This window comes from Peromyscus californicus, unplaced genomic scaffold, assembly GCF_007827085.1.
Source record: "Peromyscus californicus insignis strain IS unplaced genomic scaffold, ASM782708v3 Scaffold_20__1_contigs__length_68692818, whole genome shotgun sequence".
In the NCBI taxonomy this organism is placed as follows: Eukaryota; Metazoa; Chordata; class Mammalia; order Rodentia; family Cricetidae; genus Peromyscus; species Peromyscus californicus.
Window position 1 is genome coordinate 65,420,144 of NW_026294503.1, and position 26,109 is coordinate 65,446,252.

Below are 26,109 nucleotides of genomic sequence, written 5' to 3' on the forward strand. Positions count from 1 at the left end.
CCTGCAGGTCTGCTCATGATCACCGTGTGACCTCCTGTGACCACTGTTCACCTGCAGGTCTGCTCATGATCACCGTGTGGCCTCCTGTGACCACTGTTCACCTGCAGGTCTGCTCATGATCACCGTGTGGCCTCCTGTGACCACTGTTCACCTGCAGGTCTGCTCATGTTCACCGTGTGGCCTCCTGTGACCACTGTTAACCTGCAGGTCTGCTCATGATCACCGTGTGGCCTCCTGTGACCACTGTTAACCTGCAGGTCTGCTCAGCACTCTCACGGCTGTTTTAAGCTCCTCCTCCCTCGCTGTGTTTCTCTGGTACCTAGCACTGTCACTCTGTCCTTGGCCGAGGAGGTCCTTATTCCATGCTCAGGAATGACCGTCCATGGGACCAAGAACAGAGGCAGGCTGGGCATGACAGCACACACCTGTAATCTTAGAATGTGGAGGTAGAGGCAGAAGAGCAGAGGTTCAGGGCCAACCTGGGCTACAGGAGACCCTGTTTCAAAAGATCAAGAGGAGGAAAAAAAGGCGAGCGAGAACAAAGGTAGCCGGGTGACAGGAAGGACGTGAGGGTCACTGTGTTCACACGAAGTTTGCACTGAAAGCAGGTGACAGGAGGACTGGACTCTGACTCCGCATCAGTGTCGTCCCCACCACGGTCCTGTCCGCACCTCCCCTCCTGTGTTCGCAGCTGCTTCCATCTGGCCCCGACTCTCCCGCACTGGACGGCACAGGTGACACCCAGCTCTGGAGGAGGGCCCTTTCCCGGTGTCTGCTCCTGGAGGAATTCGCCGGCATGGAGAGGCACTTAGACAAGCCTTCGGCCAGGAGGTTAGCGAACAGGGGTCAGATGTATGACTAAACCCTTCTGAACCCGGGGCAGGAATCATTACCCGAGTCTAAGTGGAAAACAGTGCTCAGGGCAAGACTCCACACTTAGTCATAATCACACTTTATTCAGTAATCTGAAAACCTTTCAGCTTTAAGTCTTTGCCAAGTGAGTGGATAGCTGGACATATGTCCTCCTCTGAGAATGTGTGGATATGCCTATAGATGCTTGGCGTTAGCATTATTACAGCCCTGCTTTTATTAATGCTCAAACCTTGAGTCAAGTGTTCCCTCTCCCTATGGCTGCTCCTCAGACTCCAGCGATGACAGGTCCGAGGCTAAGCAATCACACTGCCTGAGAACACAGAGTGGGTGTGGCTTGCGTCCTTGACTTCTCTGGGCAGATGGGGTTAGGTAGCTTAGTTTCTCTTCAGAGTTTTGCATTTTCACTTGTCAGTGCCTGGGAGGTAAATGAGGTTGCATTAGATGCTGCCCTACTCAGGAGGAGTAGAAACTCCACTTCTTTCTTTCTCTCTCTCTCTCTCTTTTTTTTTTTGGTTTTTTTCAAGACAGGGTTTCTCTGTGTAGTCTTGGTGCCAGTCCTGGAACTCTCTCTGTAGACCAGGCTGGCCTCGAACTCACAGAGATCCGCCTGGCTCTGCCTCCCCAGTGCTGGGACTAAAGGCGTGCGCCACCGCCGCCCTGCCCCACCTCTTTCTCTTGAACTCTACTTCATGCAGCACTGATGGCCTCTGCACAGGGTGGCGCTGTGGTGCTGGCTGCTGGGACACCCCAGGAAGGAGCCTCTGTGGTAAGACGTGCAGAGGAACCTGCCCACTACATGGACACCATTTACTGCGAGAACTGCTCGGGTGTTTCTTGGGACTTATAGAATCTGAGGCTCCATGTTATGTCGCCATTTCGGCTCACATTCCGAGTTACTGTGCTGCACTGTATATGTGAGTAAGTCTACGTCTGTTTTTGTATATTCTGTATAACATCACTTTTAAAGGAAGTGCTGAGGAGTGAACCCAGGGCTTCTGCATGCTGGGAAAGCACACCACTGCCTCGCTGTCCCCAGACCTCCTTACCTCTTCCTGAGGCTCGGGTGCTGTGATGCTGTTTTCTCCTGGATCCGCACAGAGGTGAGGCTCGGGGCCTTGGTCCTACGAAAGCAACGCTTCTGTCAGTGAGCGAGAGTTCAGTGTCCCCAGTCTCCCATGGAAGGTCCCCTGTGTCTTACACTTTACAACACATAAACAACCCAAAGGCCGTGCATCTGATTCCATTTCCCCGAGCCTGGAGCATCAGGATGAGCTTTTATCTGTGCTCTTGTACAGATTAAAAAAAAAAAAAAAAAAAGATTTGAAGGGCGTCATGACTTGCTGGCCAGAAAGTCAGGTCTTTGGTTCTAGATTTTGTTCCCACGACTAGACACACCTTGCAATTGTGACCTGTGTGGCTGCTCTTGCACATGAGGGAGTCTTCCAACCACTACGGTCACTTTGAGACCATCTTCAGGACCACACTGCAGTGCTCACTCGTAAGTGATCCTAACAAGTGGTCACAGATCAGCAGAGGCAAGAGGCTTAATAGTTTCTTTAGTGTGTCTGCACGTGTGTGTGTGTACATGCAATGGTGTGTAGAGATCAGAGGACTGGGTTCTCTCCTTCCTCCATGTGACCCTAGGTATCTAGGTCATTAGCCTCAGTGGCAGGCATCTTCACCTGCTAAGCGATCCTCCTGGTTCCTTGACATACTCCTTGAGGCAGGGTCTCTCTGAACTTGGAGCTCACTAATTTGGTAGACTGAGTGGTCACCAAGCACCAGGGCTTTTCTTGTCTCCAATTCCCATATGTCACCAGGTCCAGATTCACATGGTGCTGGGATCCCAACTCAGGTCCTCAGGCTTTACTTACCACAGAGCCACTGATAATGGGGACAGTGAGGAACCCGGGCCACAGACAGAACCGTAAAGAACTGTGTCAGGAGGATCTTCACACTTTAATGTCAGAACATGCTTTCTCCTCTGAGTGGGACACAGGTCACTGAGTGCTAGAGTACTTGCCTAACATGTATAAGTTCTGAGTTTGAGTCCATCAACTGAGTAATACACCACTATAAAACCCTCCTTTGAAGGACAGAGACAGCTCGGAGGTTAAGAGCACTGGCTGTTCTTCCAGAGGTCCTGAGTTCAATTCCCAGCACCCACATGGTGGCTCACAACCTTCTGTAATGAGATCTGGTGCCCTCTTCTGGCCTGCAGGTATACACGCAGACAGAGTACTGCATAATAAAACAAACAAGCAAAAAAGACCCCAAACACCCTCCTTTGAAAAACAGATGCAATTACTAGCCCCATGGTAGCTCACAACCTTCTACAACTCACTCCACAGGAGCTGACAGCCTCTTCTGGCTTGCATGGACACCAGGCGTACAAGTGGGGAATACCAGATATACATGTGGGGAAAACATCGGTTCACATGAAATACCTTTAAAAACTGTTTAAAAGGCTAGCCTGGACCACATGACATGCTGTCTCAACACTAATACTAATTACAGTAATTTTGAATCTTTCTTCTTCTCACGCACCGTGGATCACACCCGGAACCTTGCCTATGCTTAGGACGGTTTTCCACCAGTGAGTTGCACACACTCTCGTCTCGGAGTGGTATTTTTCAAAGTAGAGAAGTGAGACATGGCCATACTTCACCTGCTCAAACCTTGTTCTAACCCTACTATTTAGAACTGTCCAGTGTCCTGCACCTTTGTTACCCGGCACACTGCCACAGAAAAGCTTCCTATCTTGCCCTGTTGGGGCCTTCAGTGCTTCCTAAAGCCCAGGCTGAAGGCACAATCTGCTGCTGACTGAGTCAGCTGAGAGGAATTTATGTCCTCATCTTTGTTCTCACTTCACTGGGTTCTGAAAAAACCTGCAGGTCACAGTAAACGATGCAGGACGTGGCCCCTGCCACCCCGGATGACAGAGCCCCACAACGGCCCACCCCGGATGACAGAGCCCCACAACGGCCCACCCCGGATGACAGAGCCCCACAACGGCCCACCCCGGATGACAGGGCCCCACAACGGCCCACCCCAGATGACAGAGCCCCACAACGGCCCACCCCAGATGACAGGGCCCCACAACGGCCCACCCTGAATGCTAACCTGGACCCTGTCTCAGACAAAAGAGGCTCCCAAGGCAGCCTGGCCAAACTGCAGTGGAAGATGGGATTACTGAAGGAGTATCAGGAATCTCATTCTCTCCTCCCAGATATCCACGTGGCCCATGTCCTGGCCTTTTTCATGGTTCAAATGTCACCTTCTCTGGCCCACTCTCTTTAAAACTGCAATTTAGGCCCCATTTCCTATGTCCTTTCCCACTTAACATTTCTTCCTATCTTTTTTTGGGGGGGTTGTTTTTTTGTTTGTTTGTTTATTTATTTTTCTTCTGGAGCTGAGGACCAAACCCAGGGCCTTGCGCTTGCTAGGTAAATGCTCTACCACTGAGCTAAATCCCCAACCTCTTCCTATCTTTTTTTTTTTTTTTTTTTTTTTTTTTTTTGGTTTTTCGAGACAGGGTTTCTCTGTGTAGCTTTGCGCCTCTCCTGGAACTCACTTGGTAGCCCAGGCTGGCCTCGAACTCACAGAGATCCGCCTGGCTCTGCCTCCCGAGTGCTGGGATTAAAGGCGTGTGCCACCACCGCCCGGCCTCTTCCTATCTTTTATCACCACTAAATTTTATTAATTTCTTTCTGTTTTTTTGCCATTTAAAAACGTGCGTGCATGTGCGTGCGTGCGTGCGTGTGTGTGCGTGCGCGCGCGCGCGCGCGCGCGCGTGCGCTCCTGTATAAAGCCAGAAGGGCTGCAGACACCCTTCTCTATCAGCTCACTGTCTTCAGAGAGCCTTTCCTTAGACCCAAGTCTCACTGCTTTTAGGTTTGGCTGGAAGCCCCAGGGATCTTCCCATCATGCCCCACTTCCCCTCCCCTGTAGCTGGTCACAGGCTACATTTGATGCCCAGCCTGTTGTGTGGATGAGGTAGGTATCTGAACTCCAGTCTTCATGATTATACAGCAAGTGCTTTTAATTGCTGAGATGTTTCTCCAGCCCCTGATTTGTTTAGACGGGGTCTCACATAGTCCAGGGTGGCTCCAAACTCACCACAGAGCTGAGGGTGACCTTGAACTTCTGATCCCACTGCCTCTGCCCATGAAATACTGGGATTATAGGCCTGTGCCACCATGCCTGGTTAATGGAGCGCTAGGTACCAAATCCAGGGCTTATGTATGCCAGGCAAGCATCTAACTTAGCTAAATACCAAACCACTGTTCACTGTCTTAACCCATCTTCCAGAAAAGTGCCTGGACTGTCGTATGGGCTTGCTTGGTGACTGCGGCTGACCACAGACCACTTTTTCAAGGCAGCCCATCCTATTCTGTTTTCCTGTCAGCCTTTGTGTACCTCCCTTTCCAACATTTTTTCTTAATTTTTTTTTTCTCAGCCTCATTGCTTGCTTGCTTAGACTTTTTGAGGCAGGATCTTGTTATATGAAACCATCTGGCCTTGAACTGTGGAGCACTCTGCCTTAATCTTTCAGGTATCGTCACCGGGATCCAGGCATGTGCCAACATGCCCAGCTCCATCCTACTTTTCCATTTTTTATTACATTTGTTTACATGTGTATGTAGCACACAGGTGTCATGTTGGAGATGACTTCAGGAAGTCAATTCTCTCCCTCCACAGCAGGTCCCAGGGATTAAACTCCAGCTTTCAGAGCAAACACTTTACCTGCTAGTCCATCTTGTCAGCCCAGTTCTCTCTTCATTACGATAAGCTTTCCATGTGATTTAAATAGAGGCTGGAGAGACGGCTCAGTGGTTGAGAACACTGGCTGCTCTTCCAGAGGACCTGGGTTCAATTCCAGCACCCATATGGCAGCACACAGCTGTCTGTTACTCCAGTTCCAGGGAATCCAATGCTCTCTCTGGCACACAGGCACACACAAGTGGTATACAGACTTATAAGGGGGCATCTCTCTCTCTCTCTCTCTGAGACCATAAAAGGAGTCTCTATCCAGAGGATGTCAGCACCCCCTAGTCAGCCTCCACCACCCAAAGCCCCTCCGATCCCCTCCCTCCCTCCCTCTCTCCCTTCCTTCCTCTCCACATATGTGCACACCAGACAAGCACTTACATGTCCTACAGACTAACCTGTGTCCCCAGCCCATCTAGAATGTGGAGACCATGAAATAATGACTTTCCTTGGCTCTGGAGCAGTCTGACTGTAGCAAAGGAACGAAGACCCAATAGAAGCCAGGCCTGGTGGTGCACACCTGTATGGCAGTGCTTGGGAAGCAGAGGCAGGAGCACGCCTGTGTGGCAGTGCTCGGGAAGCAGAGGCAGGAGCACGCCTGTGTGGCAGTGCTTGGGAAGCAGAGGCAGGGGCATTGGGCATTCGAAGCCTGCCTGTTCTACACAGTGAGCTCCAGAGCTGTAGGCCAGCCAGGGCTATGTAGTGAGTTTCTGTCTAAAAAACCAAAACACACAGGGCTGGAGAGATGGATTGGCGGTTAATAGCACTGATTGCTCCTCCAGAGGACCTGGGTTCAATTCCCAGGAACCACAGAGCAGCTCACAAGTGTCTGTAACTCCAAGATCTGACACCCTCACACAGACATGCATGCAGGCACAACACCAATGCACATAAAATAAAAATAAATAAAAAATTATAAAAAACAAGACAAAACATAAAACAAACAAAAAGCAACTCTCTCGAAGAAGCCCACACCTGTGTTCTCAAGCGTTCTTAACTGTCTGAGTGTCCCTCTTTCTTAAACCTCATGCTTAAGCCAATATTAAAATATCTTTATTAAAGCTGGGCTTGGTGGTGCGTCTTCAATCCCAGCACTCAGGAGGAGAGGCAGGCAGATCCCCGTGAGTTCGAGGCCAGCCTGGTCTACACACCCAGCTCTAGGACACCAGAGCTACATAGTGAGACCCTGTCTCCAAAAAATGAAAGCTTAAAAAGCCAAACCAAATAAAACAGAAAAAGGGCCCGTGGGAGCCCCACTTGCCTGGACCGTGCTCGCAGGGGAGGAGGCACATGGCTCTTCGGGGCCTGGACAGCCGGTGCTTTCCTTTTCTACGGCCTCAGGGCTTCTCAGTGGCTTCTCGGGTGCTTCTGGATCGGAGGAAGCTTCTAAGGGAGCCCTGGGGCTGAGGGGTGAACCCTCTCCAGAGGCTGGAGGGCTGCAGGGCCCACTGCCCGAGGCAGGCCTGGGGCTCGGAGGGGCTTTGGGTGGTGGAGGCCGACTAGGGGGTGCCGACGTCCTCTGGATAGAGGCTCCTTTTTTGGTCTGCTCAGCTCCTTCACTGGAGGTGCGGGTGCGGAGGACTACTTCTGAGGGGGAGGTCTGCTCCATCGGGGTCTGACCTCTGCCCAGGGAGGGAGCTGGGGAACTCGGAGCTGGGGAACTCGAGGCAGCTTCCTCTGGGGATGCAGGAGAGGGTGGGGCCTGGGTGGGGCCATTGCAGGCTGGTAGAGGCTCTTCCTCCTCTGAAGAACTTGCTTCAGACTGGCCTTCCTCCACTTCCTCATCTTTTAAGGACTCCTTGCTCTCACAGCTATCCTCTCCATCTGCGGGGTCAGAGGTCAGCACTTCTCCTGTTGCTGAGACAGACTCACTCTCACTGGTCACAGAGAGAGCTGAGGGGCTGGTAGGTGAGGTCACAGGACTGGAGGCTGTAGAGGTTCGAACTGGGGGAGAGATGACTAAGGAGCGTCTGCTGCTGCTGTGGAAGGAAGGACATTCAGATTCAGACGGGTCACAGGACGGCTGTTGCCTAAATGACCACAATAATTATCACCCACGCAGAAGAGAGCGGTTTAAGGTGGAGAGAAAGTGGGCATCACTGTCGGTTACGCACATTAAAAATGAAGTAAAAAGTACCACAAAATTCCATCTGCCCCACAATCTCAGTTTTATACAAGTATAGAAAGAAAAAGAGACTGGATCAGGAGACCCGGAAAACACGCAGTTTGACCTGCTCCGACCCTGCTGTGTCCTGGGTGTGAGGGCAGGAGGAGGAGAGACTCTGGTTCAAATCCTGATGGGGGGGCTTTGTGTGATCCAAGGCTTTTCCCAACAGTCAGTTTAGAAGGCTGAAAACAAGAAGAGTTGCTATCTCTTCAGCATCCTGGGACAGCAATGGAGATGACAATAAATTTGGGGAGAATGGACGGGGACTCTGACTTTCAGTGCTGGAGAAAAGAAAAACAGTTTTTGTAACAAAAGAAAGTATGTCTACAAAGGTGTCTACACTGACCCATTGCAATTGTTTTTGAAGTCTCTAATCCTCCCTAAAGACGAGCCCCGTTCTTCCTCTGGTCACAAGGCTGGTCTCGCTGCCACCCTGAAGCCTTTGCCAGGAGCTGCACACAGGCCATCACTCCTCTTTGCCGATTCCCACTGGCTCAGTACCCAGTCAGCACCGCCTATGGAGACAGGCTTCCTGGGCCAGCACCATCTTGTAAACTAGGGAAGGCCAGGTCTCCTTTGCCGTGAGATCCCTAACACCCATATCAAACCTCATCACAGAAGGAGCTGAATGCACCTTCAAGACTTCAGTGAGAGCAAGCATCGTATTCGAGGGCCACTATTCACGATGAAGAACCCACGAAGGAAAAAGACAGAACACACAGAAGTGATGGAAGAATTCAAGGGAAAGATATTTACAATGCGTGGTTACAGGATTAGAATCCAGACCCTAGCAACAAAAACCCTAGGGAGATTGCTTTTTCAGAGAAGGTTAAACTGTTGAAAAGCAGGAAAAGAATCAACGGGGTGTCACAGAGCAGGAACCCTGAGCTCTCCAGCAGCCCCAAAGGCCACTCAGGAGAGCTAGCAATCTGGAGCTGCAAAGAATTCCATCTCACAGCCATGGCCTGGAAGGATGAAGGAGCATGAGGAAGAGAGACAGACAGCCAGTGGCTGAGAGCACCTGCGGCTCTTACCGAGGATCTGAGTTTGGTTCCCAGCACTCATGCCGAGGAGCTCACAACCGCCTGTAACTCAAGCTCCAGCGGATCCAAAAAGTGGGGGCGATCCCTTTGAAGGGCAACTTGGCAACATCTACTGAAGCTAATGAAGCCCTCTGACAGTGGCACATGGTAAGCCATGAACACCTGCACAGCGGCACATGATAAGTCATGAACACCCGCACAGCGGCACATGATAAGTCATGAACACCCACACAGCGGCACATGATAAGTCATGAACACCCGCACAGCGGCACATGATAAGTCATGAACACCCGCACAGCGGCACATGATAAGTCATGAACACCCACACAGCGGCACATGATAAGTCATGAACACCCGCACAGCGGCACATGGTAAGTCATGAACACCCGCACAGCGGCACATGATAAGTCATGAACACCTGCACAGCGGCACATGGTAAATCATGAACACCTGCACAGCGGCACATGGTAAGTCAGAAACACGCACACAGCAGCACATGGTAAGCCATGAACACCCGCACAGCAGCACATGGTAAGTCAGAAACACGCACACAGCAGCACATGGTAAGCCATGAACACCCGCACAGCGGCACATGATAAGTCATGAACACCCGCACAGCAGCACATGGTAAGTCACGAACACACGCACAGCAGCACATGGTAAGTCATGAACACCCGCAGAGCAGCACATGGTAAGTCACGAACACACGCACAGCGGCACATGGTAAGTCACGAACACACGCACAGCGGCACATGGTAAGTCATGAACACACACACAGCGGCACATGGTAAGTCATGAACACGCACACAGTGGCACATGGTAAGTCATGAACACCCGCACAGCGGTACCACCAGCTGGGAAAGCAAAGCCAGTGATGGGAAGTAACAGGATCCGTCTCTCAAGGAACATGAAGGACACAAGACAAGCTGCAGAGCAGTAGGACCTGAGAGAGCCCGTGAGGAGGAAAGACCACCCTGAGCAACCAGTGAGACCCCGCCTCAAACATCTGCAGAAAATACAGACGGAATAAGTCCATTTATGGAAAGTTTAAACGAGGCTGGCAGGGGGCTCTGAGGCTCGTGCTGTCCAGCCTGATGACCTGAGTCTGATGCCGGCCTCACAGGGGAGAAAGAGGGAACTAACTTCCACAAGTGTCCTCTGACCTCTCCAGGTACCTCTGTGGTGTTTTCTCTCACACACACACAACAAATAAATAAGTGCAATAAAATTTAAAAATGTGTAAATATCTTTCTTACATGTGAATATATATATGAAATAAAAGTAAGACACGCATAGACACAGCAAGGCCTGGATTTAGGATATGGCCACCTTCGGCGGAGGTGGGGCAGAATGGAAGGGACACTGGGGGCTTCAGCTATGTTTAGAGTAGTCCTTCTCTGTCCACCCCCTTCCCCATGACAAGGTCTCACTCTGTAGCACAGGCCAGCCTGAATCTCTCTGCATCACTATGTGGCCAGGATGGTCTCAAATCTATGACTGTCTTGGCTTAGGCTCCCAAGAGGCAGGAGTGTGCCACTGTGCCTGGTTACAGCAGCTGGTCACCTACGTTTGGTGGTAGGTATGTGATTGTTATTACTCTTCATCTTCGTTATATCTGAAATACTTGATGAAAAGACAAATAACTTCCATGGGCACAGAGTAAACAGCAATGGCCAGGAGTCAAGAGGCAGGCCTGGCGTGTGGGTGGGGACGGCTGCTGAGTCTGTCCAGAGTCCCATCGCTCACCTCGGCAGTCCCTTCACCACAAAGACTTTGCTGGAATGCTGCTTCTCCAGCTTGCTCATCACGTCGTAGAGACTGTGGTTCAGCTAGAGCCAGGAAGAAAGCAGAGATGCCAGACACGTAGGAGCCCATGGCATTCCCTCCCCAGTCAGCGTTCCCAATCAAAACCGCCCGGTCCTTGTCCAGCGGCCTTCATCCTCCAGCACTACCCGTCTGGCCCATGCTACTCCCTTCCTCCTTGGTTCCCTGTGCCCTGAGGGCAGCAAAAGCAGCGTTCTCAAGATGGGGTCTGACTTGAGCTTGTCTCAGGGGATTCAGGGAATGAAAGCTCATGTTAACATTCACTAAGCAAATCCTCAGTTAGCAGTAAACGGTGGAGGGAACCTGTGGCTGTCTGTGACTATAACATGGAAACAGTATAGAATCCATGTCCTATGGCTGCCTCTCACAGACACTGGTCCTCTTCTAGAGCGTCCACCCGAAAACATGACTCATGCTTCGACACCGCTCTCCCGACTCGCTAGCAACAGCTAGGGGCTTTACCGATTTGCTCTCCCGTCAGCTCCCCAGCACAGGCCTAACCTCGTGTCCATGCTGGAGCTTGGGTTCAGTCAGTTAAGGGAGATGGAGAACACGCTCTGATAGCGTGCACAGATGTGCACTTTAATAGCATTCAACACAATCATTTCATCAGGCGATAAAAGCCAAACTCTGTACCCCCAACATGAATATCTAAAGACACTGTGTAAATGAGGCCCACTGTGGGTTTACTAGAGAATCCCACTGAGGAGAATCCCACTGAAGCCGGGGTTTCTCACCTTGCTCATCTCTCTGTAGAACACATCTCTCAAGTTGGAAATGTTTTGGAAGACGGTCACGTAACAGCTGATCCGACTACAGGGAGACAAACAAGCATGGTTAAGGGCGGTGGGGGGCCCAGCTCGCCACCAACAGGGCTCCAGAGAAAGACATCCTGGATGCAGATGGTCTGGAATCTGGCTCATGGCAGCTGGGCCAGGAGTGCAGAAAGGTGAGGGGAGACAATATTAGCCCAGGCTGACACAGAAGTAATCTGGCTGGGTGTGGTGGCACATGCCAGCCCTTGAGAGGTAGAGGCAGGTGGATCTGAGTTCGAGGCTAGCCTGGTCTACAGAGTAAGTTCCAGGACAGCCAGGGCTACAGAGTGAGACCCTGTTTTTAAAAAAATAAAAATAAAAAAGTTATCTGTTTTGGGCTTCTGGGGTGTTAATATAGAAACGGCTGTAGAATTTTGTTTGATTTGTTTTTTTTGAGACAGGGTTTCTCTGTGTAGCCTTCAACTCACAAAGATCCATCTGCCTCTGTCTCCCCAGTGCTGGGATTGAAGGTGTGCGCCACCACCACCCGGAGCTTTGTAGAATTTGTAAAAGAGCTGTAAAAGTGTAAGGCTGCATAATTATAACCATTATAATAGGATCCATTCTTTTTCTTCCAGCAACACATGAATTCTATGTGTGTTCCGCCACAGAACCCCCCTATCTATGAATCTGGAAAGTTTGTATCTGTGACAGGACGAGACCAGGCAGAGCTCCCTCCGTCTTGTTCTTGCTGAGGCCGTTTCAGACTAATTAGATTCTGACCTCCCTGATGGAGAATCCCATGGAAAATTTCCCAGCTCTAGTCTGGGACCGGAGGTCAGGTTGTCCTAGCTAACTTACCTTAGCTCTTTGTGTGGAAACCCCCTCCAGCTAACCTCTTCTATTAACTGCTTGCTTCTGCAAACACCCTCCCCCGGCACCTGCTGAGCAAGATACCAGACATGGTTTCTGCCTTCAAAAATCCCATATTCTAGACACTCAGGGCTACCCCTGGGTCCCCAAACACCTGGGTGTGGTCCCAGCCAGCTGGAATAAAGGTTTTCAACTGGCTAAACTGTCTGAGTGGTCCTCTCTAGTGGGCTCCCCATAACACTTAGAAAGAAACTAGTGTTTCTACTCTTTAAATTTGGAGTCCAGGCAGTGGTGGCGCATGCCTTTAATCCCAGCACTCAGGAGGCAGAGGCAGGCAGATCTCTGTGAGTTTGAAGCCAGGCTGGTCTAATAAAGTGAGTTCCAGGACAGCCAGGGCCACACAGAGAAACCTTGTCTTGAAAACAAACAAACAAAAAATCAGAGTCACATAGGCAGTCAATGAAGGCTGTATCACAGCCTCTTAGCATGGTGGCCATGCCTGTGATCCTGGCACTTGGGCAGTCCAGACGGGAGGACTGAAAGTCTAAGGCCGGCCCGGGCTTCACAGCTAGACGGACTTAAGAAAGGCTACAGACAAACTAAGCATACAGTTCTCCTGCTGCAATCTTACGAAAGCGAACTTGGTGCAATGAGAGTAAGATACAGTGACGTTTCAGTCCGTTTCTCTTCCACTACGGAAGCTTTGAATCTAAAACACTTTGTCCTCCATGACGTGCTGGCACATTTGTTAGTGTGGGTCACCATCCCATGGTCTATGTGAATCTGGATGCCTGTGAACCATGGTGGTTTAAAACAGACAATGTTTTAATGTGCAATGAAGGCATGTCCTTGCCATGTGGGTGACAAAGCACTTTGCTAGACAAGATCTCTTCTACCCAACAAATACCTTGTCCTCAAACCCAGAAAAGCTGGTGGGGCAAGGATGGTTATCTGTGTCACAAGTCTAGAGCGATAAAGATGCTTGCCTAATCACACAGCAAATTAGTGGCAGGGCTGAGGCTACACCCACATCCCACCCTTGAACAGGGCTGCAGGTGACTTTGTGCTCCACTGGCCTTAGCAGCTGGCCATCTTGAACGTCAGTCATTACCTATTATACAGAACAGGCAGTTCCTCCAGCAGGTCCTGATTCAGATCTTCAAACACAGCCTGGGCTTTGCCAAACTCCTCTTCTGCCTGGGGGATAAAGAAGGGGCTAGAGGCTGTCTCCATCACCCTCACTGCCTCTCCTCTCCCTGCCCAGACTCAAGTCCTCCTCAGCCGCAGGACTCCGACTGCCCTTACAGTAACAGGGCAAAAGAAAGTAGATTTCCTTCAGGACACAGGGACCCATCATTCCTGCACTCATCTTGGCCTGCCACCACTCGGGGAGGGCAGGTTTTTGTTTGCTTTTACCTTGGAAGTCTTAGCCTCATCTTTCTTCTTAGCATTCTGCACGGCCTCCAGGTGGTGTCGGGCACTGTCATAGTCTACCAGTTTCCGGCCCCGCTTGGCAATTTTCTCCTAGTCCAGGGTGATGAGAAAGGGTATAGATGTGATTCACTTTCCAGTGGCCAGGATGTGTAATCGAGTACCAAGCAGAGAAACAAGATTCTTGAACTTCACCACTGAATTGTGTGACAGTTTCCCCCATGATCTCAGGAAATCTATCAGGGATTCTCAGACAGAGAAACCTGTATTAAGACTTAAAATTTCCTACAAGCCTGTCATAAATTGGTTCACCTTCCAGGAGAAACAACCTTGAGAATCCCACTAAACTGAAAGTCGGGATTCTGGGTTTTAGTCCGCTATGTGCCACTTACTTGCCTTGTGGCCTAGGGTGGGAGGCACCTCTTTTTGAACCTCGGTAGCCTCATCAACCCTACACAAACATTCCTTTAGAGACCAGATGCCGAGCATGGAATGCTCTAAGAGACCCAAGCACAAGGAAATCATAGTGTTCTAGGCAGTGAGAGTTTATGTAGTCTGTGCTGGGGAGCAAACCCCACCCTGCCCAGCTCATCTGTCAGAATTTGAAGAGATCTTCATGAGCTACAGCCTCCTCACTCCTGTTTCAGTTGGGCTTGCATGAAGTGCCTCTGGGATTTCCAAGATGAAAAGTAACTCAAAGGATTGGAGAGATGACTCAGCTGGGTTCAGTTCCCAGCACCCACATCAGGAGACTCACAACCACCCTAACTCCAGTTCTAGGATGTCTGGCACCCTTTTCTAGTGTTCAGGCACCTACGCTCACTGGTGTACATACTCACACCAATGTGTGCGCACACACACACAAATAAACAATCAAATAAATAAATAAATAAAATAAGTAAATGAATCTTTAAAAAAGGAGAAGGCTAGGTGTGGTTATGCATGAGTTTAATTTCCAGCAATTAGGAGGCAGAAGCAGGTAGACATCTGTGAGTTCAAGGCCAGCCTGGGCTACTCTGCTGGCTACTTTGAGGTCAACTTGACACAAGCTAGAGTCATCTGAAATGAGGAACCTCAGCTGAGAAAAATGTCTCTATAGATCCAGCTGTAAGGCATTTTCTCAATTAGTGATCAATGGGGGAGGGCCCAGCCCATTGTGGGTGGGGCCATATCCCTGGGCTGGTGGTCCTGGGTTCTATAAGAAAGCAGGCCGAGCAAGCCATGAAGAGCAAGCCAGTAAGCAGCAGCCCTCCATGGCTCTGCATCAGCTCCTGCCTCCAGGTTCCCGCCCTGCTTCAGTTCCTGTCCTGACTTCCTTCAATGATAAACAATGATGTGGAAGCGTGAGCCAAACCAACCCTTTCCTCCCCAAGTTGCTTTTAGTCATGATGTTTCATCATAGTGATAGTGACCCTAACTAAGACAGCTACATAGTAAGACCCTGTCTCAAAAAACAAAACAAACAAAAAGAAAAAAACAGTGATGTAATTAATTCACCTTCTGCTTGGACACAGAACAACAAACTATCTCATCTTATTTTCTGAAAAGCTTAAGTGTAAAAGTTAAGCTTAATCATTAACATGAATTTGGAAGCCGACGTTAGCTTCCTCTTAATCGAAAAGCAGCACAGTGCCAATGGAGTAGATGATTAATAAACTCAGTTGAATAAATAAAAAAAATCCTACTTCTGAGGCCAGAGAGATGGGTGCTGGCCTCCAACCCTGACGGCCTGAGTCACATGGCTGAGACAGTGTGGGAGATGAGAGAACTGACAACCAAAAGCTGTCCTCTGACCTACACTGTTGTGCTGTGGCACACACACCCACACCCACACATCCCCACACACCCACACACACCCCCACACACCCACACACCCACACACCGTGGCACACACACATACACCCTGTGGTAAACATACACACATATGCGTACACACACACATCACACATAGCAAATAAATGAATAAATGTAATAAATTTTTTAGGGCAGCTGAAGAGATGGCTCAGAAGTTAAGAGCAAACACTGGTCTCACGGAGGACAGGGTCTGGCTCCAGCACCCATGTCACGTGGCTTCCAAGCACCTACAGCTGCAGCACCAGGGGACCCGGCCTTCTGGATACTGTGGGCACCCACACATGTGACACACAGACACACGTACACAAGTAAAAACTGCAAAAATATTTTAAAAATTTGTTTTGTTTTTTTTGTTGTTGTTGTCTGTCTGTTTTGGTTTTGTTGTTGTTGTTGTTTGTTTTTTGTGACAGAGTTTTTCTGTGTAGCTTTGGAGCCTGTCCTGGAACTCACTCTGTAGACCAGGCTGGCCTCGAACTCACAGAGATCTGCCTGCCTCTGCCTCCAAGTGCTGGGATTAAAGGCATGCGCCACCACACTAGCCTAAATTCTAATTCTGCTTTCTAGAACACTTTGGGATGGACTGGGTTCTTTTCACCTGTCAGAATTTAAAGTATTTGAAGATAATATTAAGATGCCTCTAAGTTTCTTCTATACAATGGACATCTTTAGCTCCATTAACTGTTTCTCATATCTAAAAGGGATGCCCTAGCCAGGCATGGTGATATACATCTGTAATCTCAGAACTCAGAAGGCTGAGACAGGAGGATGGCAAGTTTCAGGCTAGCCTGGACTACATAGCAAGATCCTGTTTAAAGAAAATAAAAGAAATGAATGCTTTGGGGCAGGAGAGATGGTTCAGTAGTTAGGAGGACATGCTGCTCTTCCAGAGGACCCAGGTTCAGTTCCAGCACCCATGTCAGGTGGGTCTCAGCCGCCTGTACCTCCAGCTCCAGGTATCTGATACCTTTGACCTCCTGGGGCACTGTACCCATGTACACACACCCCACTCGAGCACTCAGGCAGACACATAATTGAATATAAGAAAAACAAATCTTAAGGTAAAAAAAGAGACGGATGCCTTGACCGAGTTGGATCGGGTTCACTCATCAATTGAGTCCAAAGTGTAATTTACTGAAATCTAATTGTAAACACAACCTCATAGGACCTGTCAGCCTGATCTCTTGTCTAAGCCTCTCCCAGCTCCATGTCTAAGAAAGTAAACCTGATGTGTTTTCTAACTAGTGTGGACTGTCTCCAACCCCGTCCCACTCAGCAGACTGAGTTACCTTAATGTCGCTGAACTGGGCCACATAATTTTCCATGGTCCTCAAAGCCTGGTCAGCCAGTTTCTCTTCATAGTCTTCCCAAAGGAGGTCATTGTTCTGTGGGATCCAGGCAGAGGGTGGTGAGCGCCTGCTTCTACGACCACCACCCACCAGAGAAACACCCAAATTCCCTCTGCAGAGAGCTCTCCTGCAGCACGTTTAGAATATCATGTCAGATTCTCCAGAAGAGAGATGGGTTCCGCCTAAGGAACTGCATTCAGAGGGTGAAGAGCAGGCCCTGGCCCCGAGCTTAGAGTACACCGAGCGAGCAAGCGAGCGGTTAACTGCACGCAGTTGTTTTTCATAAACAGCCCATCTTCAAGGAGGGGACATTTCTGTGACCTTACGGGAGGGAAGAAGGGAGAACCAGCTGCAATCTACTGCTTAGAGGTGCATGCTGAGCAACAGAAAGCGAACCAGCCATTGCCCTCTTTTCCAGGATACAGACGCTCAGCTGAGGGGAGACGGGAGCGCACCCCAGGGGAGGAGTGTCATGCCCAAGCTGCCCTTACCCCCACGATGGCCTTCAGCTCCTCATGCCCATCCCAGTCACTGCTGTAGACCTCCTGCAGGGTCTCTGACACTCTCTTTGAACTCTCATGCATCACTGAAAGGAGAGAACTCAGTCAGTCCTACCACCAGGTGTCCCAAAAGCAGATGATGTAATCACATGGTGACAAGTCAGAATGACGATTCTCAGTAAGAGAAGCTGGGTGGGGCTGGGATAGGAAGTCACTCTGAGGCCCACGGAGTCTCAGGGGTCAAGAGCAGCTGAGCACTGAGAACCCTGGGTCAGGCTGTTCTGCCCACCTCAGCCTGCCCAGCTCCTGCATCCTCCAGGCTGGACACTCACCTTTGACCGCACTAAGGAAGTTCTTCAGATCCTTGTACAGCTTGTGGCCTTCTGCCTGGAAGCAAAAAGCAGCGTTGGTAACTAACAAGATCTATTTGGAAGACCATGGAAAGTACGGTAAAGCCAGAGCTCACGCCTGGCATTTCTTCAGGGATTCCCAGTGACCAGAGCTGCCGTCCATCACTCTGCCAGCAAGCTGCAGGTGGTCCCTTTCAGGTCACCACATGAGCTGGACAGAGGAAGCCCCCGTGGCTTATCTTCTGCATTCTGCCTTTTCTCTCTTCCAAGGCACAAGAGCCTATACCCAAGGCCTGGAAGGAGTGTCCTGCCTGTGGCTGCTGGTTGGTGATCCTCACCGCCATCTGTACAACAGGCCCCTTTCTTCTCTGAACCTTCACACAGACACTTCTTGCCGCCCACGTGCTCTTCCTTCCCTTGCCTCCCTCCGCCCCTCCCCCAGGCCGTAGCTGACCTCCTCCTCTCCTGCTCACTCAAGCCCTCTGCCACTTACGTCCACCACCACCCCCCCTTGCTCTGGTGTCTGAAGTCTCTTTCTCTCTATTCCCCCCCCCACTTTTCTTTTTTCTCCACACAGGGTTTCTCTGTGTAGTTTTGGTGCCTGTCCTGGAACTCACGGAGATCCATCTGGCTCTGCCTTCCAAACGCTGGAATTTTTTTTTTTTTACCCTCTTTTTCTTAAAAAGAAGGGGAGCCAGAGAAGGAAGGTGGAATTAGATCTCAACCTGACGAATCAGCTGCAATTCTGACATCTGGTCCCAGCCTCTGCTTTGTTGTTGTTTAATGACAAAAATCTTTCCTCTTGCCAGGCAGTGGTGGCACACGCCTTTAATCCCAGCACTCGGGAGGAAGAGACAGGCAGATCTCTGTGAGTTCGAGGCCAGCCTGGGCTACCAAGTGAGTTCCAGGAAAGGCGCAAAGCTACACAGAGAAACCCTGTCTGGAAAAACCAAAGAAAAAAAAAATCTTTCCTCTTAGTCCAGGCTGACTTGAACTTGCAACAATGTTCCTGCCTCAGCTTCCTAAATAGTAGATAGTCTCCTCCTCGTCCTCATCTTCTTTTTAAATGATTCATTTTTAGTCTTTTTGATTGTCTGTCTGTCTGTCTGTCTAGGAGTGCGAACTTGAGTGCAGGTATCAAAGAGGCCCGAGGAGTCATGTCTCCCCGGAGCTGGAGTTACAGGAAGTGTAACCATCAGATGTGGGTGCTGGGAACTGAACCCCGGGTCTTCTAGAAGAGTGGTACCCGCTCGTCAGCACTGAGCTATCTCTCCAGCTTAAGTCCCTCCAGAAAAAAGAAACTAGGAGCCCCTGCCCCAGAAGTGTTTCTTCACGTTAAATAGCTCTAAATAAGGCTGCCCTTCTGTATCCACGCAGGAAATCATTACAACAGCTTGTATGTGTATTAATGTCTTGCTTGTCTGTATGTATATGTACTGCTTATGTCCAAAGATGCCAGAAGATGGTGTTGGATTCCTTGGTACTGGTGTTTTAGATGGTTGTAAGTGGCCATATGGGTGCTGGGATCCAAACCCCGTCCTCTGGAAGAACAGCAAGTGCTCTTAACTGCTGAGCCATCTCTCCAGCCTCAGGAAGTTTTAAAAAAATTATTTATTGCCAGGCAGTGGTGGAGCACTCCTTTGATCCCAGAACTCAGGAGGCAGAGACAGGCAAATCTCTGAGTTCGAGGCCAGCCTAGTCTACAGAGTGAGTTCCAGGACAGCCAGGGCTGCACAGAGAAACCCTGTCCCAGAAAACCCACAAAACAAGAGTGCTGGGATTATAGTTGCATGGCACTACATCCAGACTTGTTTCTTTAATGTGGGTTCTGGATATTGCCCTCAGGACATCAAGCCTGCCTGGCCGGTGCCCACTCAGCCATCTTGCCAGCCAGGGATCTAACTTTTCCTCCACGCTGACTTGAGGGCAAACCCCAAGCTGTGCTCCTCAGAGGCCTCCCCAGTTATTCCTCGCTGGACTGTTTACAGCCTCCTCCTGCTCTCTCTTCTCTCCTGCGTGAGTAAACTCCAGTCTCTAGGATCAAGAAAGAGAGGACGTGAAAGGCCAGATGGTTGACATCTGGAGCCTGACTTCCCAGGATGGGCGAGAACTAAGGTGTGCCCACTTCAAAGGTATGCTGCAGGCCAGCCTCTGGGTCAGAACAAACCAGCTCAGGGAACAGAGTATTTGAAACCTAAAAGATGTTATACATCAGGAAATACTTGCTGTGAACGTCTCGTTACTAGAAAGGCTAGTGAACTTTTAAATGAAAAGATAAGGGGAAAAAGGAAAATTCTATCTAATAACCGGTGCATCTGGAGGTCGGAGGGCAACGGTAGAAGGGGGTTCTCTTTGCTGTGTGGGTTCTGGAGACTGAACTTATGTCATCAAGCTTGGCAGCAAGTGCTTTCACACACAGAGCCATCCTGCCCGCTCAGCACTCAAGATTTTAAAGGCTTTGAAAGAGTTTTTGAAGTTATAAAAATTAATAAAAGGGTTGGAGATGGCTCAACATTTCAGATCGGTTATCACTGGTAACTAACGAGCCATCTCTCCAGCCCCACGTACCATTCTTTCTACACCCTGTTCTTTCTTCTGAAGAGATCAAGTACAGGAGTGAACACTGCGAGGTGGTGGTGTCAGAGGTGGGCTTCAGGACGGGGGAACCAGTGCTGCGCACCGTTTCATTTCTCAGACCCGGCCATCCTCCCTTGAATGTCTAGGCTAATTAACCCAGCCCTGTGTTCTCACTCGGCTGGGTGTCTGGCGTGTTGGCTCTGTTCTCAACTGGCAGGTTACTCCACTTCTCTGGCTTCAGTTCCCTGTCTATAAATGAGAGTAAAGCCACTTCTATCTCCAGATCTGCTGACCTCATCACGGCTGCCCTCCGAAACTTCGCCATAAAGAGCCTGAGTTAGTGCTTCCCCGTCATACAGACAGCCCCCACCCTCCGTTGATGGACCACTCTCTGTCTGCAGAAGCTCCACCAAAGCAGGCAGCTATGCAGACCTGGGTCCCAGCAGACTCGGGACTGAGGAGGGAAGGTCCTTGCTGGGGGCTCTCAGTCACTCAGCAGAACAACAGGAGATGGCACCCCCAAACCTTAGCGAGTGTTATCAGTACTACAAAGGAAAAGACAGCAGTACTTCCTGAGGAAAAACACCTCTTCCTGTACTGTGAAGGGAGGCCAGAGGGAGGCAATGAAACAATACTTAGAGAGGGTACTCGAGAGAGAGGGCTTGCCCAGTGTGCACAGAGCCCAGGTTTGCCCCCAGCACCATGTTAACCGACTGTGGTGGTGCACACCTATAATCCCAGAAGCCAGGAAGTGGAAGCAAGAGGATCCTCAGCTATATAGTGAGTTCAAGGCCAGAACGGGCTTCATGAGATACAGTCTCAAAACAAAACGATGGAGATCACTCTGGAACCTAGGCAAGTGGCAAGGCCTTAAAAGAACTGGGCAGCTGAGGGTGACGGCTGATATGGGGTTGAAATGGATGGGGGTGAAATGATCAAAACACAGTCCACACGAGTGTGTAGCTGTCAGAGAATGGATTTTAAATGCTGAAAATAAGGAGCTGACTCTTCACCAGTCATGACTCCCAGCTATTCATATCATACGTGAAAGGAGACAAGCAGACATGATGTGACTCCTGACTGGAGAATTTAAGGACACCTATGAATATTATTGCTACCAAACAAAAATGAAAACCTAAATCTAATCAAGCCTCCACATCTCTACATCCACAGAAAACAGAGGTAACAGAGCACATTCAACAGCCAGCAAAAAGCCGGGCACGGTGGCAGTGCACGCCTTTAATCCCAGCACTCGGGAGGCAGAGGCAGGTGGATCTCAGTGAGTTCGAGGCCAGCCTGGACTACAGAGTGAGTTCCAGGACAGCCAGGGCCATGGAGAGAGACCCTGTCTCAAAAAACAAAATTAAACAAAAACAACAACAACAAAACATCCAGCAAAACATCAATCACAGGCGACCATGGACAAGCTCTGCTCTCCACACACGCTTCAGGGAGGAAGGTGGAGAGATGTGGGGGATCAACACTGGCTGCTCTTCCAGAGGACCCGGTTCTATTTCCAGCACCCGGCCAACCAGGGTCAAGTAACTAAGAAGATTTTGGTGTAATCCAACCCCAAGAAGAAACAACCCTAAAATAATCTTTTTAGAAACTTCACACTTAACCATAATAGATTATATTTAGGTCTTATACACACAGGTATCGCAACTGTAGGATATGAAAAAGAATGGCTACAGCCTACAGAATCAATACTGTTTTAAAAATCATTTTCTTTTTTCTTTTTGTGTGTGTGTGTGTGTGTGTGTGTGTGTGTGTGTGTGTGTGTGTGTGTGGTGAGAGCCAAGGAAACACGGAGATCAAAGGACAACTTGTAGGACTCGGCTCCCTGCCTCCACCCTGTGGGTTCTATGGTTGAATCTCTCCAGCTTATGTTTGTTTTTGTATCTCAGGCTGGTCTTGAACTTGTGACCTTCCTGCTTCGGCCTCCCCAGTGCTGAGATTATAAGTGACCACGCCTGTTCCTTTTCTGCATATACTTTCTGATCTGTGCTCATGAATATACGATTTACAGGGAAATAAATGGGGCAGGGCTGCAAACGACTGCTGGAGCATGGTGTGGGCCCAGCAGTCCTGTGTTCCTGGCCTGTGACATTTGACCTGATACTCAATAGTGTTGGAAGTGCACCGCCATGAGATGCGAATAACTTGTGTATTATCAAGAACCTCAGCAGTCTCTGTGCTGAGGCATGCCCGAGAGCCACCATGCCTGGCTAATGCAGAGAAGAGTGGGCCCTTGCGGACTACACAGGGCAACAGCAAAGGCAAGTCCCATTGCTTCTCAGAGAAAAGGAGAGCAGCAGACTGATAAGATGCCTGCCTCTAGAGTCTTCAGGGACTCACCCTCCATACTTCCCTTCTCCACCCTCCAGGGTACCTGCTGTTGGTAGAAGTTGCTGGCACTTTGTTCAAATCGCTCATCTTTGGTTTCTACGGTTTTCCCCAATTTCTGCAGAACCTGGAATAAAAGACAGAAAAGCCACATGGTTAAGGTCAAGTCTCTTTTCTGTTGGTCTTGGGTGTAATTAAAGGTCCAGTCTCCCCTCCGCTCAGCGGGGTCAGGAATGTGACACACTGCTAACAAAAACAAGGTTTGGTTTGTGGTTCTTCTCAAAGTGGGAGACCTGAGGGAGGGAGAGGTGTCGTGTGTGTGTGTGTGTGTGTGTGTGTGTGTGTGTGTGTGTGTGTGTGTGTGTGTGGTGTCTGCCTGTTCATTCTCCTTCAGTCTCTCCTCTCTTCTTCTTCTTCTCTCTCCCCCCCCCCTTTTGATAAATAAGTCGTATCTTTCTGAAATCTCATTATTTCAGCAATGTGTTTTGAATGTTTGCTCTGGTGCTGGGCTGAACTGCACCTCCAGCCAAAACGTGATTTGTTGTTTGTTTGTTTTTTGAGACAGGGTTTCTCTGCGTAGCCCTGGCTCTCCTGGAACTCACTCTGTAGACCAGACTGGCCTTAACCTCAGAGATCTGCCTGCCTCTGCTGGGATTAAGGCCTGTGCTGCCACACCCAGCTCTTAAACTGATTTTAAAAGTGCACAGAAGAGGACTTTTCACTGAAACAAGATTACTAAGAAAATATGCCTGGCTGTTAAAGATAAACATGAGCCATGAAGATTCTTTTAAAAATCCCTCTTCCAGCCATTGTCACCGTTTCCTCTCTATGGATGAGGTTAGAGAGATGAGCAAGGGACTCTTCTCATGAAGGCCCCGTGGACAACCTTAAGAAACTCTGATACAATACACTTCAAGCCCAGCTGGAGATGAATGGTACCCATGTCTATCTTTCATCAACTAAGAAAGGAGAGTGCCAACCATCACTCCAGTCTCAGAACAAAGACCCTTTGTTCTCGCAGGGGCCACTCACCTATCCAGAAGTAAGAAAGGACTGAGGGCTGGGGCAGTGCTCAGTGGGTAAAGGACCTGCAGCAAGCCTGAGGATAATCTGAGCTGGATCCTCGGGACACACATAGTGGAAGGAGAGAACTGACTCCCAAAAGTTGTCCTGTGACCTCCACGTGTGTGATGTGGCACACACGTGCACACACCAAACAGATCCCCCAAGGTGGGATCAAGTTCTGCCTCTTCCTCTCACTCAGACTCCACCATGCCGCCTCTGGAAAACCCTATTCTGTCTGGTTTCGTTGGCACAGCCCGACACCGGGCATTTACTGTTTCTTCTCCAGCCCGCTGCACTAGGTCTTGACGATGCTACTTCATTTCCTCTAACAGTTCTTCCTCATCTGCTCCCTTTACTAGACACCCACGATGTGTCCATTAGGGACCACTGGTAACTCGAGCGTGGGGACAGTCCCTAGTGCTCTGACCCTTTGTAAGCTTCAGTTCTCCGCATTCCTCTCAGCAGGCTTTACTATGCAACAGTTTATTTTTTGTTTGTTTGTTTGTTTTAAGATTCCCAAATAAACTCACGAACTTTAGACCCACAGCTTCGGAACCTGCACGGGACCAGACTAGGCCCTCTGCATATGGGAGACAGTTGTGTAGCTTGGTCTGTTCGAGGGGCCCCTGGCAGTGGGATCAGGATCTGTCCCTGGTACAGGAGCTGGCTTTCTGGAGTCCATTAACTATGGTTAGACACCTTGCTCAGCCTTGGTATGGGGGGATGGGCTTGGTCCTGCCTCAACTGAATGTACCAGGGTTTGCTGACTCCCCACAGGAGCCCTTACCCTTTTGGAGGAGGGTGTGGAGGGTAGGTTGGTGGGAGAAAAGCTGGGGGGGGGGGAGTGGGAGGAGGGATGGGAGGGGGATCTGCGGTTGATATGTAGAATGAGTAGAAAAAATTCTTCAATAAAAAAAGAAAAAGAAGCCGGGCGGTGGTGGCGCACGCCTTTAATCCCAGCACTTGGGAGGCAGAGCCAGGCGGATCTCTGTGAGTTCGAGGCCAGCCTGGGCTACCAAGTGAGTTCCAGGAAAAGGCACAAAGCTACACAGAGAAACCCTGTCTCGAAAAACCAAAAAAAAAAAAAAAAAAAAAAGAAAAAGAAGATTCCTGAATAAGCCCCACTATTAATTGTTACAGACTTCATTCCCTTTCCTGAACATCCTAATGACTTCTCTACTTTATCTGCTGTACAAGTGTAAAACAAATGTAAATAAGGAAATGATAAACGCCAGTTCAAACCTTTCTCACACTAATCTCTACCTGCTTTATCCCGTCAACAAGTCCATCACTCACTCCCAAGTGCTTGACACTTTGGTACTTGCATGATTTTCCATTATTTTTAATTCTTTGTATTCATCTGTCTCTGTTCCCTTCTAAATCTCCACTCCTTGGATACTTACTCTGCCTTTTTCTATAGCTCAGAGCCCAGCAGAAGGCCATTCAGTCACTTTAGTAGAAAGGAGGTGAAACAGGTGTGTGGGCCTGGATGCGGGGTTTTGTTAGACTGAGACAGTAGAAAGACAGAGTGCAAGAGGGGTCCTGACTAACAAGTGAGAAAATCTGGGTGTGTGCAACTTCATACAGCTTCTGGGAGGGTGTGGCTCGTTCAGGGTGTGTTATGGGGAGTGGCAGGGAATGATAGGCTGACTGGGATCTCATTTTGAAGGGATTTGAATCACAGAGCTGTGTGCTTAGGCCTGTGCAGAAGGCTCTCTGTGGACACTCTGACCCGCCTCTGCAGTCTTATGGGAGAGGGGATTGGTTAATGTTGCTCACATCTCATGCTCTCTCTGTGGTGATTAAGATCAAGGGTTCTGCCGGCGATGGTGGCGCACACCTTTAATCCCAGCACTCGGGAGGCAGAGGCAGGTGGATCTCTGTGAGTTCAAGGCCAGCCTGGTCTACAGAGTGAGATCCAGGCCAGGCACCAAAACTACACAGAGAAACCCTGTCTCGAAAAACCAAAAAAAGATCAAGGCTTCTGCAGACACATAGTAACTCATACTATGGCCTTCCTATGGACTGGCTATAAGATAGTTCTGCCCAGGGATACACAGTGAAATATACTTTTGTCTTGAAGCTACTGAGGGATTAGAAGAGACTATGTATGTAGGCTGCTTTCTCTAGCTGCCTGCTAACTGTGTCTAGTTTGTTTTGTTTTGTTTTTGTCTTTTTGAGACAGGGTCTCACTATGTATCCCTGACGGTCCCAGAACTATGTAGAGGAAGCTGGCCTCAGACTCAGAGATCTGAACTCACAGAGCTCTGCCTGCCTCCCTCCAGAGAGCTGGGATTAAAGGCGGGCACCACCATGCCCGGCCTAGCTGGGTCTA

At 49.6% G+C, this 26,109-nt stretch overlaps 1 protein-coding gene across 2 annotated transcripts in view; it reads right to left on the reverse strand.

Annotated features, from left to right (window-relative positions):
• Nucleotides 1-936: 936 nt before the first annotated feature.
• Bin2 (bridging integrator 2) overlaps nucleotides 937-26,109 on the reverse strand; it is a 30,106-nt gene continuing 4,933 nt past the window's right edge. Inside the window, exons 2-12 of one of the 2 annotated variants that reach the window (XM_052748991.1) lie at nucleotides 22,756-22,836; nucleotides 17,769-17,823; nucleotides 17,428-17,522; nucleotides 16,877-16,972; nucleotides 13,722-13,829; nucleotides 13,417-13,502; nucleotides 11,415-11,490; nucleotides 10,600-10,682; nucleotides 6,905-7,619; nucleotides 1,920-1,994; nucleotides 937-1,288 (exon numbers count right to left, since the gene is read on the reverse strand). In XM_052748991.1, the coding sequence (XP_052604951.1) occupies nucleotides 1,259-1,288; nucleotides 1,920-1,994; nucleotides 6,905-7,619; nucleotides 10,600-10,682; nucleotides 11,415-11,490; nucleotides 13,417-13,502; nucleotides 13,722-13,829; nucleotides 16,877-16,972; nucleotides 17,428-17,522; nucleotides 17,769-17,823; nucleotides 22,756-22,836 (1,500 nt within the window). In that variant the 3' untranslated portion in view covers nucleotides 937-1,258. Of the gene's footprint in view, nucleotides 1,289-1,919; nucleotides 1,995-6,904; nucleotides 7,623-10,599; nucleotides 10,683-11,414; nucleotides 11,491-13,416; nucleotides 13,503-13,721; nucleotides 13,830-16,876; nucleotides 16,973-17,427; nucleotides 17,523-17,768; nucleotides 17,824-22,755; nucleotides 22,837-26,109 lie in introns of both variants that reach the window. The other variant, XM_052748990.1, reaches the window with a different exon arrangement.